The following is a 16,031-nucleotide window of genomic DNA, read 5'->3' as shown; positions in this document are numbered from 1 at the left end:
TAATTTATGCTTTCTTTTCTCTGATGATTAATTTATGGGAAAAAATTGCTTTTATATCACGTCTTCAAACACATAATATAGTCACATTCCAAGAGCTGTAGCTTCACTCTCTGGCTTTCTGATTGGTATTGCAATGTTCTACCAGTGGAGCTGTAAAACACTCAGGGCTCTCATTTCAACTTACGTTCTCTCCCAAATTGTGGCTCTCATTACATCACAGCTATATGTGTCCTCGGGCACTTTGTAATTGGAAGGTCAGAGATGAAAAATTGATATAACCATTGACGCTAAAAATGTGGACAAGTACAAAAGTTAAGATAAAGGGCATCCTCATGGAAAAAAAGGCTCTTTTGGGGGCTGTGTAAGTTAACAGATGTTCAATGTTGTTTTGTTAGCTCTGATGAAGAGAATCATCCAGGCTCGAAACATTAGCTCTGTTTTCTCTTCACAGATGCTGTTAGACCTGCTGAGGTTCTGCAGTATTTTCTGTTTTAGTTTCAGATACCAGCATTCTCAATAATTTGCTTTTATATTATGTTGTTTTGTATACGCATATACAAGACCAATAGCATTGAAAGGCCTTTCCAACCACCAAACAATTACCAATAACACTTTATATCCTTATGTTCTTGTCATTTACTGTAATGTGTACAAGGTACTATTTTCTTTCCTTTGGTTTGTGAGACAAAGCTGTAATTTTCTTGATGGACTGATGCTAATTGGGCCATTGCCAAATCAATAAACAATGGATGCAGTTGAAAAATACACCAGCGGCATAGTGGGCAACACAGAGACATTAGTTAGGTACTGACGCAGAACTGTCTCAGCCTAGGTAGCTATTCACAATTGGACAATTGTAAAGAAAGTATAACTGGTGCTGTCTGGAGAAAGAGAGAAATAAAACCAGCTAGGAATCTTCTGCCTGATATTTATACAGAGGACGCTACTGGAAACCTACATTTGTGAACACCATCTGAGAAAATTACTGTGTTGGAGTTTGCCATCAGTGGCAAAGCAATGGTGGTCACCATTGACCTTAATGAAAGCTGTCCACAAAGCTCTAGCCATCTCTATAATGCAAATTTTTCCTTTGGTACAAAGTCAAAGAGATCTCCAGGCATCAGTCATAATGATAACAGCATGCAAGGTAAGTGGCCAATTGCATTAAAGTATTCTTACTGACAGCAAACAAGAATATTAAAAACATTGATTATCCTTCAGTTTTAATTTATATTTTATATAGCAAAATGTATTCTTGTTCAATAAAGTGTAATTGAGTTTTCAATGGAAATCCAAACAACTTTAGGTAACCTGATTTTCTCTGAAAGATCTATCATGTCTTTGTGAAATGTTTCCAAATGTCTTCATTCTGATTGGTTATTTTTTTATAAGGAAAACTAGATTTAAAAATAAAGTTTGTTCATGGCATTTCAGTTTTTCCCTTAACCCCACCTGTTGCCCTAATCTTTTTCTGGAAAAGAAGTGAGTTGATTATTGGTGCTTTTCATTTCCTGGCTAGCTGCCTGTGGCAGTTCCTTAATGTGATTGGCTGCTTGGACAGTTTGATTAAATCATTTCAAATCGATACTGGGAATTGCCATTAAACTAAACTACAATCAATTACAAATCAATAAAGTTAAAAGGTCTCACCGCAGAAATTGCTAGATCTCTCAGCGCGGATTTCTCTAAGGTTAACGTTGCTACTACCCTTGCTTCGATAATGATCACAAAATCCAGCCCAACGACAACAGCTTCTGGATTCTCGCCTTATTCTGCGCATATTTAAACTCCGTAAGTTGTTGTCAGTTTCACGGGAGTAATGACGATGGACATTGACAGTTTCCTTGCTAATACCATTACAAAGCCCGGCTATGGTTCTTAGATAGCGAACAGGCGGTTTGACAATCTGCGCTCAAGCATAAAGAATCACACTTCAGTTAGATACTGTCTTGTGTGTGTGTGTATGACACTGTTTCCCAACAAGAGTCAGTGCCGTCAAGAGAGATGAGAAAATTAACTGCACGGGATGCACTAGAGGCAAAAGTATGATAATACTAATCTTAAAGGGGCAAAATAAATGCCAGATATTTCCATGTTCTAAAGCATTCAGGCCAGAAAAAAACATTTTTCATAAAATAAAGGTTTAAAATATCTGAGGACATTGGATATAACAAACCACATACCAATATGTTTAATGGAAATGTTTCCTGTAACTTCTAATCTGAATGTAGTTATGAACATTTGAGATATCATAGATATCCATTTTGTGTTTCTATTCATTAGGAAAACTCACTTCACTGGCAGACTCATTCAAAACATTAAAGATTTTATGTTCAAAATTAAAATGTTAGACATCTTAGACAACACTGGAATGGAAGTAAGTAATCAAATTTTTTTAGATAAAACGGAGACAATCTTTGTAGAAAGGTCAATTACTTTGTAAATATAGGTCCTAGACTATAAATGTTATTTTAAAGAAAGATCATGTGTTTTGACACAATTGGTGTAAATGTCAGATAGTATTGGGCACTGCATGTATGCATGCATAACGGAACAACGGGCTTAAAATCCAAGTCCATAATGGAAAAAAAAACTTACAAGATACAATGACAAACACCTGAGCAGTACTTTTTAATGAAGTGCCCAATGACACATGCTTACAGACTTCTTTCTAATCCTTACCAAAAGGTTACAATGGGCAGTATCAAGCACCGTACAATGGTAATCAGATTGTTACTAATGGACGATAGTTTTCATCATTGGATTTCATTAAAATCTATACCTCTCATTGTGTGATGCGGCTTATTGTAAACAACAAAATTACTCCCCTGAGGAAACCTAAAGTGAACCTTATAACATGGCTAATAACAAGACGCCAAAAGGCCACCATCTCCCATTGCAGGTTTTAAAATTCCATGGGGCAAGCGCGTAGCAGTGTGTAATCTGAAGTTGAACAACAAGGGATTCTGAAGAGAGTATACTTTGCGGCGGAAGGCTTTATTCCAGGAAACCAACGACTATTGTGTGTAGCCCCTAGGCCATATTGTCTGGGGTTATAGTTGTCTGAAACGGTGTTAAAAAGTATTTCTCAGCTCCGTGGTTCTTCTCTCCCAGTTGGTGGTCCTTCATTCTTAGTACTGTTTCAGACATCGAATTTTAGGCACAGCTTTCTTTCTCTCTCGCTGCCTCATTTACTCATTCTGCCACAGGGGCTCAACTCTGCTCTTGAAGATGGCTGGTCCCGATTATATCCCCTGGACAAACAGACCCGACTTGTGAAAACAGCTAGAACGAAGATGTGGGGAACACGTGCGGTGCCACGGCAACAATTCTTACCTCTGTCGATGTCAACACAATCTGATGATAACACTTTTGGTTATCTATCTTATCCTTTCTTTCTAAAATAAAGCATTGTTGCCACATTGTGGAGTCAGTGAGCAGACACTGCTCCTGGGCCAGCCCTCAAGGAAAACACGTCCAAAGGAAGTTTCTGCGCTGCCAAGGGAAAGTTTACAATGCAGCACATTATATCTGTCACATGGGGGAAATTTTAATCTTAACTTTTCACTTCAGAACCTAAGCTTCCGTAACACCATTCATTATATAAAAGTATCCAAACTACGTTTCTAAACAGCCCTGCTAAAGACCCTAAAGTGGATGATGAGTCTCATTCATACAATGAATCCCGAATTTTGACTATGATTAAAGGGGTGGAAGGTCGTTTCTTTAACCAGCCACCGCTATTCGCAACTGAATTTGTGGTTTCCCTGTTCAAAGCACTTTGATTATCAACCCAGTCCCCCAGAGGCGTATTTGAAGAAAAATAAAGAATTCGAGCCATGACTGGCATCAAAGGACTTGGCCAGATTGATGCGACCAGTAATTCACAAACAATTGCACAGGCTCGCTCCCTAAACCTTTGACAGCCGGAGTGGTTCACAAACAAGCCCCCGCCCCCACAGTCAGGGAAGACTTTACCGGGAACATTCTGATTTACAATGGGTCAGCTTTAAAAAAAAAGGTGGGCGCTGCACTTGGGAAAATATCACTTTATCAATCTTGTGAACCCAGCCATTGAAGTCTCCGGGATCAGGTAATGTCGGTGGTGGAAGCTGTCAAACCCCCCTATCGCAAGGAGCTGTAATGAATGAGTTCGGGCCGCTGCTACATATTTCAAACGACGAGATGAAAGCACTCCAAAATAAACGTGCTGCATTTCAAATTCTTGACTGTTGCCAGATAAGCGTGGAGAGAAGTGTCCATTATTTGCTCAGAGAATTAAAAAAAACCACAAAATCCGCCACCACATTCTGCCTGAACTAATCCCCACACTAAGATCAGTTGATTGATCTGTTTTAATAGCGGTAATTATGTGCAAAATACGTGAAACATCGATACAGAGATGGAGAGAAACCCTCCCCACGCTAAAACATAATTAACTAACAAGCCAGTGACTCCGGTTCTCATTTCCATTTTCCGCGCTCATTCAGTCTTTTAACCACAATTCGACGGGTTAACACTCGATTTCTGAACTACAACTGGATGATTACCTCTCTCCAGATGCCGCTTGGCATTCTCCCTCCCCGCCTCTCTGCATCCCCCAATTCCTCCCCGTCTTCATCCAATATTTAGCTGCCAAGTCAACCCTTTACTTTCTACTTTGTGTTCAATAAGAGATCTATATCTGTAGTGAGGTGTAGTAAGTCAGTCACACGTTTTGACACCCTCCCCCCCCCCTTCACTTCATTTATTCTATTTTGTTACAGCTTTTTTTTTCCAACACAAATCCACCAGGTTGGATTGAGCAGATTTCACACTTTTTGACAGGTTATGTCCCCAACATAGGTCTTGACACCTTCCACCCACCTCCCCCCCATGACAACTGCCCCAGAAAAAACTATCAGAAAGTGTCTCTCTCTCTCTCTCTCACTCACTCACACACACACACACACACACACACTCACTCACATACTAAAATGTTTTGGCAATGCTCTCGTTTAAAAGGGTGACACTTGAAGACGAAACAACATTGCAGCAGCTCTATTCCATGCGAGAAAAAAAAGGCAAAATAAAAAAATTCCGTCCCACCAAACAAGCAGCGAGCTGCTCCCAAATTCAACACTTGTATCATTGTGAGTGCTGCTTGCAGCCCCTGTCAAATGCACCATCTCTCTCTAGGTGTGTGTCTGTGTGTCTTACCTTGTGCTGCAGCGATGTTCAGAAGTAAAAAAGCCACCAAAAGGCAGGTCTCCAGCCCCGGCTTCCGCCACATTCTCTCTCTTTTGCTTCTTCTTTTTGCCCCCAAAAGCCAGGTAGATCCTGTCCACATCCGACAAAAACCTTTAGGCGCCTTTTGAGGGAGGGAGGTGGGGGAAAGCCACGATCCAGCCGAGGAGGAAGGTGCTGCTGACGGTCGCTTCGACAGGAGGGCGGCTGAATGAAGGCAGCGAGTCTAACGGGATCTCAGTCCCGTCCCCCTGTCTCCTCTCCAGCTCCAGCCACACACAGAGAGGGGGAGCAAACAGGGAAATCCCAAATCCGAGGAGCTCCCCTCTCCTCCGCTCCGGGAATAAATGTGCGGGGGGTGAAAAATACAGCCCTTCACAGTGTTTAGAGCGGGCATCAAACTTGCTGAAACTTGGCAAAGGCACTGGCTCGGAAGGGTTGAAGTTGTCACACTCCCGCCCCCCTCGCTCCTATTTTTAATTCATGTGCTTTTTTAAAAAAATATATGATGGGGCTTTAAGCTTGGGTGGTTGAATTCTCTCAAGTTGCTCCGGGCTCTTTCTCGCTTTAGTTTGAACGCTTCTGCTTTACTTTTTGTTTTGAGCAGCCGAAAGGCTGAAGGACAACTTGCAGTCTCCCCATCCGAAAAGGCGAAATGATTAAGGAATTAATTCCGGACCCGTGAGGGTGAAAGGAAAAGTTTGATCCGAGTTGTACCCCTCTCACAAGGTGTGTGTGTATGTGTGGAAAGGCTTGCACTGAGGGAGGGAAGAGGAAGGTGTTGTTGGATGAACGCCGCTGCCGCTGCCTCTTCCTCCTCCTCCTCCTCCGCCGCCGCCACAGCAGAAGGAGCCCAGCTCGAGCAGCTGCTTTGGCCGAGGCTCCTGTCACTCAGCAAGCATTGGGGGGGGGGCGGGGCCCAGACTCCCCGAAACCCCGCCCCCTCCTCTCCCGGCGGCGAGTCTGCGCACCAACCGGGCGTGATGCGTGTGACCGTTGGAGGGCTCGCGCGGCGAACCGGCGAGTCTGCGCACAACGGAGCAAAGAGGCTGGCCGTTGGAGAGCTTGGCGCGCGTCGGCTCCCGAGTCTGCGCAGAACGGGCCGAAGGGGAGGGGGTCGTGCGCGTCTGTATGGCAGTTGAGGGGGGGGTAAATCGCGCGCGGATTCTCGAATCTGCGCAGAACCGGGCGGTCGGGAGGTGAAGGGGTTCGGTTGGCAGGTGGAGGGCTCGCGCGGATTCCCGAGTCTGCGCCGAATGCGAGAGTGGTTGACAGTTAGAGAAGGCTCGCGCCGGCTGAAGGGGGAAGCTCGTGAGGCGCGCGGAGTGCGGGGCGGGGTGAGAGAAGGCAGTGCGCGTGGGCGCGTCTGGCCCGCCAGCAGCAGATCCTTTTAGCTGCTGTCAGCGCCACCTGGGTGCGGCGCGCGGAAGTGTCCGGAGCGCGCGCCAAGCGGTGGAGCTGGAGGGATGCCTCCTGCAAAAAAAATCACCCATGCATTGATTACAATTTAACATCTTCGAGCTGTTTAAGCAAATTAAACTTGTTTGCTGGATTGTCCTGATTTTGTGAATTGGCAGAGATTTGCATTATGAGTTCTCTGTTCATATTTCATGGTGCGCTGATTGATGAACTGAGTTGAATTTGATTTATTATTGTCACATGTTTTGGGATACAGTGAAAAGTTTTGTTTATGGCGCTATACAAACAAAGCATACCGTTCATAGAGTACGTACGGGAGAAGGAAAGGCGAGTGTGCAGAGGGTAGTGTTACAGTCATAGCTAGGGTATGGAGAAAGATCAACTCAATATCAACTCAGACTGTCCATTCAACAGCCTGATGGCAGCTGAGAAGGAGCTGTTCTTGAGTTAGGTGGTACTTGATCTCAGACTTCAGTATAATTTTCTTGACTGGCCAGAAATGATTGCTGACAGTCAGGAGAAGAGAGATAGGGAGTAAGGGAAGTGAACAAGGTAAAAAAGACAAAGGGAAATCACCTCCCCCAAGAGAGATCAGGAGAAGTTTTCCAAGGTGGACACAAAAGAGAGATGGTCAATGAATTAAACATGAATACAAAAGCCAAATTCTGGGGCTCCTGGAAATTTGAAATATAAGCAGAAAATATCAGAAATACTCAGCAGGTCTGGCATGATGTCAGGAGAGAAAAGCAAGAGTTAACAAGGGAAATTTATGAGGCTATCCAGAATTTGGGGAGGAGGCTATGGATTCAGAAGGAAGGTGAGGATCCTCTCTCCAATTCCACAGGAGATATCAACCCTCTAATTCTAGCCCTTTTGTGCACGATTGGTGGCTATGCATTCAGTTGTCAAGCCCCATGGTCTTGAATTCCTCCTCCACACCTCTGCTCTCTACCCTGCCTTCCTCCTTCAGGATATGCCTTAAAAGATACCTCATCGACCATCCTTTTGGCCACCTGTGACAATCCCTCCTTGTGTGGCTTGGTGTTGTACTTGGTTTTAATGCTCCTGTGCCACACATTGCAATGTTTCACTATGTTGCAGATGTGAAATAAATAGTTGTTGACTGTGACTTTGTAATGACCCTTTGAGATTAAGCAATATTCTGTATACTCTTCTGGATCTCTGAGGTGAAATAAGCCAACAAAAAAGGGGAAACGTCATTTTAAAAATTCAGTGGTAGAACGTAATTTTCCATTCTAGAGACTAAGTCCAGTGGCAGGTGGGGAAGTCATTCCGGGACATGTGCAATCTTCCACTTTTCAGCTCATCAATTACGCATCCTTGAAGAGCTTGGCAAATCTTGTGGCGGGGTGAGCAAGAAGTTGCTCGCTCCAACATTAGTTCATGAAGGCCCTAGTGCCATATTTAAATGAAACCCAAACAGATAGTCACATATTGCAAGCCAGAAGTTCTGCACTACTCCACCAGCGTCCTAGCAGCTCCAGCTTGTACTGGAGAAGCTGGCAGAAGTGACCAACCGCATCCTGGGACATAGGAGGATGCCACTGGCATTGCCTTTTCCTCATCTCTTGATAAGAGTAATACACCCATGTTTGGGCCAATTCTCATCATTGCAGTGATCCGTGTTCACCTACGTCTTGAATTCCAACAAGCTCAGCTACGTACTTCTGCTCAAGCCCTTGCTCCTCGTAGCTAAGCAACGATGGGCACTCTTTCCTTTCATCTGGATGAGAGCTTTAATCAAGGTAGAGTTGCCTGCAGCCTGCATCATCGACACCTCAGTGGGTGTGTGAGCAAATTGAAATTGATACATTAAGTGAGTATGTCCTTTACAAGTTTCACTCCATCTCAAATCTGAAAGCAAGTGCTAAACTGTTCACTGGCCTCTGTATTACATGGCATCCCAAGTCCATGCCTTCCAGGTAAACAATATTCTAGAGTAAGAGATGTGAAGTCCTCCTGTTCATGTATAAACATGTATGTAGATGTTGCGCTTTGACCAGGGTGATGAGAAGCCTCACACAGACACATTTCCACTTGACTTCACTGCCTTCAAGACTATGGAGAAACCATTGCTTTGACAGCATAGAAAGACTTAACTGTTTGATCCCTTGTCAGCCATTCACACAGGAGGATGGAGATTTGGAGTTGCAAGTTAGCTGCCGTGGTCTTTGGAGGTATCCACGTTTTTCCTTCCCTATATCCCTGCCTCTGACTGCAGCTGATGACAGGTGGCACATAATGAATGACAGCTCAACACCTTGATGGGATGTTGATGTTTGAGACTCATGAGTCAGAAACAATGCTACTGCAATGCATTCTTCAGCATGGAGAGATTACAACTGAGCAACTTTGCCTCAATTATTAAGGTGACCTTGTTGCTGACCTTGAACTCCAAAAAGATCCTTTTGCCACCTTGAGAGATCTCACTGTGTAGTCAAGGTCAGTTTGGAAAAATGGTGGGCACATCCCATTTCAGATCTGCTCCACACCTTTTATCCTTTCCCTGTCATCTACCAACTTCATCATTACACTCTCATCCAATCTCAGTATTTCTGTCCTCTTCACCCTTATACCTCCTCCAATTATCCTGGACTCCATACTAATCCACCTCCAAAAGCCTTTCCTCCCCTCGGTGTCAATACACATTACTGCCCTCATGTTCACCCTGACCCTGCCCCTCCTGATATTTGACCCACCTGTTGTCCCCTTTCATGGCTCACCCAATGAGACCTTCACCCACCAGATTCTCACCCTGGATCTGCTACCCTACCACTTACCACCTCCCTGCTCTAACTATGATTGTTCTCTTCTATCACCAGTACTCTCTGAGTTCTTCCCACAAGACCCCTCCATCAACATCATACACCCTGCCCTCTAAGACAATCCCACCCCTTCCCTAGACACACCACCCTCCTTCCCTGGACATTCCCACTGCCCAGTCCTGGCGAGACATTCTTACCATCCTCTCCCCATTAGCCTGCCTTCCCTGTCCACCCTGCACCCCACACTACCAGCCTTCACCTGCCTGCTTTGTCCAGGCTTTTGCTAACGGCACTAAAGTGAAGTTATATAAAGTTCTCATGAAGGAGAAATCAATATCTATGGGCTTCAAACTGAAGCTGGGCAGGCGTTTGCCACTCATATACTGTTGGGAAACAGTCCATTCTAAGTTCTGGCTGATGCGTTATTCTGGTGAGTTAACCTTTTGATGAACATTCATGAGATGCAAGTGAATGAAAATGTGTTCCCTGACAGATCAGCAAGAAACTAGACAGCCTCCTCCAACCCTCCCATCAAAATTGGGAGAACTACATTCCAGACTAATTTCCCACCAGTGGGACACTGACATTTTCCATCATGTCAATTTTAGTGCCCAGGCTCACCACAATTCCCATCACTGAAATTCCACCTGTAGAACTTCTGCTGCAACAGCAAACACAATTCCTGTGCTGGGCAGCCTCTGTGGAGAAAGGGTGAAATGGTTCAAGTCAGAAGTGGTTGCTATCATCCTGAAAGGTTAATTCTCGCTTCCACAGGAGTTGCCTGATCTGCTAAGTGTTCCCAATGCTTGCCATTTTCAGTTCAGATTTCCAACAGCTTGAATGTTATGCTTTTAACAAACCTCCGTTTACTCAATTTCCCAAGCAAATTTCCAATCATCGAACCTCTTAAAGGTATATAAACCTGGGAACTATTTCTCTGATATGAAATTATAGTCTTGTTTTTGTATAATCTATAATATACTGAATAATTAGCCTTACCAGATAACATTTCTTTTCTCAGCCTTGCGTAGTAGCTGCACTGGCTATGATGGAGGTGGCATGATAGAGACATGATAATTACTTAAGGTGCAATGTGTCGGACATCACATAACAGGCACATGCTATTAAAATGATATTTTTGGCAGCATGTTTCAAGGGAGCAGTCCACATCCTACTTATGCCGAGCTAAGGTTGATGTATTTGTGATCAATGCCTTTGGGTGAATGCTTAACAAATCTTACATGGCAAATTAATACCAAGAAATGAACACAACTGTGAATTTTTATCTCCTAATTAATTTGACGAAGGATCAGAAATATAAATACAAGAAGTGAGGGCAGCCTGTCTTCATAACAGAACTCCCCTCTTCAGTGAACAATCTGAAGATACAATGGAGCAGATGGGTAGAGAGAGTGGAAAACGAATTGTGCCTTTGAGTAGGAGGCAAAAGAGAGCTGCCCCTGCTTTCAACTACCTCACACAATTGGAATGCTTTGGTCAGTCAGGCACCACTTTGAAATCTGAAAGAATGTGTGGAGATTTATGATATTTATAGCTTGCTTCCAATGCCTCGTGATTGTTTTAGTTGGTTTCATAAATATTATTAATGCTGAAAGCAACTAAGTGCCATTCTAATATCCAGTAAAAGTGACTGTATATGCATTTCAATAAACTCACACATTATAAATAGCACAAATAACTCTGACCTGTTTCTAAATTTTATCCATCAGATTGTTGAACTTTCCATTTGCTAACTATAAATATTTTTCATATACACTAGATCTGTAACCTATGTGCGTGGAAGATGGAGGTCTTCCCAGAGAGCATATCTGGCAAAACTTTGATGCCAAGTCTCAGGGGGCTTCTCGCTCATCTCAGGAGCAAGTTGTGGATGAATATACATGGTGGAATGTGCATATAGCATGGCTAACAAAAAAACTGACAAGAAGTTTGCTTTGCTATTTAATATGTTATTTAGGAGCAGTGGCTGACTCAGGGGAACCTAAGGCGCCACCTGCCCAAGAATGAAAACAAAATACTGTGGGTGCTGGAGATCTGACATAAAAGTAGAAAGTTGGAGAAACTCAACAGGTTTGGCAGTATCTGTGGATAGAGAAACAGTTAACGTTTCAAGTCCAATATTTAGAACTGAAAAGCGAAATGTGATGGATTTTCTGCTGTTGAAACAGATGGGGGACACAGAGTGGTGTCAGGTGGGATCAAAGAGAAAATCAGGGATAGATTAGAGGGCAGATTAAATACCAAAGATGTCACGGCACAAAAGGTAAAGGGAGTTTTTTCCAGCATTTCCTGTTTTTGCGTTATTTTGCATCAACACAGGAGTGTTGACACTGATGACTTATTAACTGCATAGTCAGTCTTGAATTTGCAGCATGGTAGAAACACCACGGGAAAAAAGATAGTAAAAGGTAATAAATTATAAAATTGAAGATGATGGGGCCTCTCAAGCTTATAATACAGACTTATATAAACAGGTTTAATTTCTCAGAAATCAACCATTTTGACTGTCAACTGGTGACTAAAGCCTGAATCACAATTATTAACATTATAGAATTGCTGTCACTATGCATCAAACTGTGTGAGTAAAGTGAAATTTGAATTATAGCCCACATGGTATGGAACTACAGAAGGCTGGCAAAAAGCATTGTAGTGAGAGTTGATGAGGTAAAATAAAGCCGAGGAAATTCTTAAATATCTTAACATACAAATAAATTGTCTGAATTCAATGTACTTCATAAAATCTTTCAAGGCACTGAAACTTTGGCAATAGTCATTCCATTTGTAACCAAGTTAATGGTTCTGGCAGCAATCAAACTGTTTACTTACAAGAAGGTTATATGGTGATTGATTTTCAGACCAAAAGATCAGCTAGGTGACTTATTCTCAGCCCTCTGTCAGCATTAAGTTTGATTATTAAAATTCACATTCAATATCTTGACAAAGAGCAAATAATCTGTAACGTTGTTCACAGTGAGTTGCAGATAATGCATTTTTATTCCATCTTGTAAGATCTCCCTTGCCACTGCACGAGAGTTAAAAAGTTGGAAATATCTTTTTGATTCTTTCTCACTTTCTAATTCCATTTGTGTTAGTCACTTCTTGTCTTCCATGCATTTGCAGCATTCTCATTCTGATATCTCTGACACTTTTTGTTATTGTTTCTACTTCTTTTATAGGTCCAAAAGTTAAAATTCTAAATTGGAGCAAGGCCAATTTTGAAAGTATCAGGCAGGAACTTTCAAAAGTTAATTGGGGGAATCTGTGGGAAGGCAAAAGGACGTCTGGTAAATGGCACGCTTTCAAAGTGTGTTAACCAGCGTTCAGGGTAAGCACATTCCTCTTAGAGTCAAGGGCAAGGCTGGCAGAAGTAGGGAACCCTAGACGACTCACGATATTGAGGTCCTGATCAAGAAGAAGAAAGAGGCACGTGATATGCATAGGCAGTTGGTATCAAGTGAATCCCTTGAAGAGTATAGGGAGTGGAGGAATAGGGTTAAGAGAGAAATCAGAAGGGCAAAAAGGGGACACAAGATTATTTTAGCAGATAAGGCAAAGGAGAATCCAAAGAACTTCTTCAAATACATAAAGGGCAAAAGAGTAACAAGGGAGAGAGTAGGGTCTCTTAAGGATCAACAAGGTCATCTTTGTGCAGATCCACAAAAGATGGGTGAGATTCTAAATGAATATTTCTCATCAGTATTTATTGTTGAGAAAAGCATGGATGTTAGGGAACAAGGGGAAATAAATAAAGATGCCTTGAGGAGTGTATGTATTACAGAGAAGGAGATGCTGGAAGTCTTAAAGCACATCAAGGTAGATAAATCCCGGGACCTGATGAAGTGTATACAGGACATTATGGGAGGCTAGGTAGGAAATTGTGGGTCCCCTAGCTGAGATATTTGAATCATTGATTGTCACGGGTGAGGTGTCTGAAGATTGGAGAGTGGCAAATATCGTAGCTTTGTTTAAAAAGGGTTGCAGGGAAAAGCTAGGAACTACAGGCCAGTGAGCCTCACATCTGTTGTGGGTAAATTATTGAAAAGTATTTTGAGAGACAGGATCTACATGTATTTAGAGGTGCAAGGACTGCTTAGGGACAGTCAGCGAGGCTTTGTGAGTGGAAAATCAAGTCTCATGAATTTGATTGAGTTTTTTGAAGAGGTAACCAAGAAGGTAGATAAGGGCAGTGCAGTTGATGTTGTCTATGTGGACTTTAGCAAGGCCTTTGACAAGGTACCACATGGTAGGTTGTTGCACAAGGTTAAATCTCACAGGATTCAGGGAGAGGTATCTAAATGGATACGGAATTGGCTTCTTGACAGAAGCCAGAGGGTGGTTGTAGAGAATTGTTTTTCAAACTGGAGACTTGTGACCAGCGGAGTGCCTCCGGGATCAGTGCTGGGTCCACTGTTATTTGTCATTTATATTAATGATTTTGATGTGAATATAGGAGTCATGGTTAGTAAGTTTGCAGGTGACACTAAGATTGGTGGCATAGTGGACAATGAAGAAAATTGTCTCTAATTGTAACGGGATCTTGATCAATTGGGCCAGTGGGCTGACAAATGGCAGATGGAGCTTAATTTAGACAAATGTGAGGTGATGCATTTTGGTCGATTGAACCAGGGCAAGACTTACTCAATTAATGGGAGGGCATTGGGGAGAGTTACAGAACAAAGAGATCTAGTGGTACATTTTCATAGCTCCTTGAAAGTGGAGTTACAGGTGGACAGAGTGGTGAAGAAGGCATTCGACATGCTTGATTTCATCGTTCAGAACATTGAATACAGGAGTTGGAATGTCTTGTTGAAGTTGTACAAGACATTGGTAAGGCCACACTTGAAATACTATGTGCAATTCTGGTCACCCTATTATAGAAAGGATATTATTAAACTAGAAAGAGTGCAGAAAAGATTTACTAGGATGCTACTGGGACTTGATGGATTGAGTTAGAAGGAGAGGCTGGATAGACTGGGACTTTTTTCTCTGGAACTTAGAAGGCTGAGGGGTGATCTTACAGAGGTCTATAAAATATTGAGGGGCACTGATTAGCTCGATAGTCAATATCTTTTCCCAAAGGTGGGAGTCTAAAACCAGAGGGCATAGGTTTAAGGTGGGAGGAGAGAGATACAAACGTGTCCAGAGGGGCAATTTTTTCACACAGAGGGTTGTGAGTGCCTGGAACAAGCTGCCAGAGGCAGTAATAGAGGTGGGTACAATTTTGTCTTTTAAAAAGCGTTTAGATAATTACATGAGTACGATGGGTATAGAGGTATATGGGCCAAATGTGGACAATTGGGATTAGCTTAGGGGTTTCAAAAAAAAGGGCGGCATGGATGAGTTGGGCCGAAGGGCCTGTTTCCATGCTATAAACCTCTATGACTATAGGTGATGCTCTCCTGCCAACTTGATTTTTTGCACACATGAAATACTTGTGAGGTCTTCACTCACATCCCTTATGTAACCAATACCACCTCCATCTTTTTAAAGCTCTACAGCATACAGTGATGCTCAGTTTGCGTTCCGCCAGGGCTATTCTACATCTGACCTCATTATAGCCTTCCAAATATGGACAAAAGAGCTAAATTCCAAAGGTGCGGTAACAGCATCAAGGCAGCATTTGTCTGAGTGTTGCATCAAGGATCCTGAGCAAAACTGGAATCAATGGAAATTAGGGGGAGTAATCTTCATTGGTTGGAGTTATAACTAATACAAAGGAAGATGGAGTTGTTTGGAGGTCAATCTCAGTACTGGGACATCACTGCAGGAATTTCTCAGGTAGTATTAGAGGCCCAACCATCTTCAGCTATTTCATCAATGAACTTCACTCCATCATAAGGTTAGAAGTGGGGAAGTTGGCTGATAGTTGCATAATGTTCAGCACTCCTCACCACTTCTCAGACAATGAAGCAGTCTATGTTTATATACAGCAAGTCCTTGACAACGTTCAGCCTTGGGCTGATAGGTGACAAATAATATTTGTACCACATATGCGCCAGACAATGACCATCTCTAACAAGAGAGAATCTAACCATCTCCTCTAGACATTCAATGGCATTACCATCACTGAAACCACATCTATCAACATCCTGGTATTACCGTTAACCCGAAACTGAACTGGACCAGCCATATAAATACTGTAGCCAGAAGCGCAGGTCAGAGGATGGGAATTTTGTGGTGAGTAACTGAACTCCAGACTAACCAAAGCCTGTTCACCACCTACAAGGCTCAATTCAAGAGTGCGATGAAATACTCTCCACTTGTCTGAATGAGTGCAGTTCCAACAACACTCAAGGAGTTTGACACCATCCAAGACAAAGCAGCCCACTTGATTGGCACCCCATCTACCACTTTCAACATTTACTCCCTCCACTGATGATGCAAATTAGCAACTATTTATACCACCTAAAAGAAGCACTGCAGTAACTCAACAAGGCTCATTGCAGTAACTTAACAGGGCATTTTTGACAGCATTTTCCAAACCTGAGCATAAGAGCAACAAATGAAAGATCAGCACACGTGCTGTTGCCAAGTTAGCGTGCTAATTCTGTCTTCTCCAGTGGAATGAGCCCACTGCCC

The 16,031-nt window shown here is 42.8% G+C and overlaps 1 protein-coding gene across 3 annotated transcripts in view; it reads right to left on the bottom strand.

Annotated features, from left to right (window-relative positions):
- sdk2b (sidekick cell adhesion molecule 2b) overlaps positions 1 to 6,000 on the bottom strand; it is a 966,819-nt gene extending 960,819 nt beyond the window's left edge. For all 3 annotated transcript variants that reach the window (XM_080208817.1, XM_080208815.1, XM_080208816.1), the window contains exon 1: positions 5,200 to 6,000. In XM_080208817.1, the coding sequence (XP_080064943.1) occupies positions 5,200 to 5,329 (130 nt within the window). In that variant the 5' untranslated portion in view covers positions 5,330 to 6,000. The remainder of the gene's footprint in view (positions 1 to 5,199) is intronic.
- Between the last annotated feature and the right edge of the window lie 10,031 nt (positions 6,001 to 16,031).

Source organism: Carcharhinus amblyrhynchos, chromosome 21 (genome assembly GCF_965287045.1).
Source record: "Carcharhinus amblyrhynchos chromosome 21, sCarAmb.v2.hapA, whole genome shotgun sequence".
NCBI lineage: Eukaryota > Metazoa > Chordata > Chondrichthyes > Carcharhiniformes > Carcharhinidae > Carcharhinus > Carcharhinus amblyrhynchos.
Note: the sequence above shows the minus strand (reverse complement) of the source record. Positions and strands in the feature narration are given on the sequence as shown.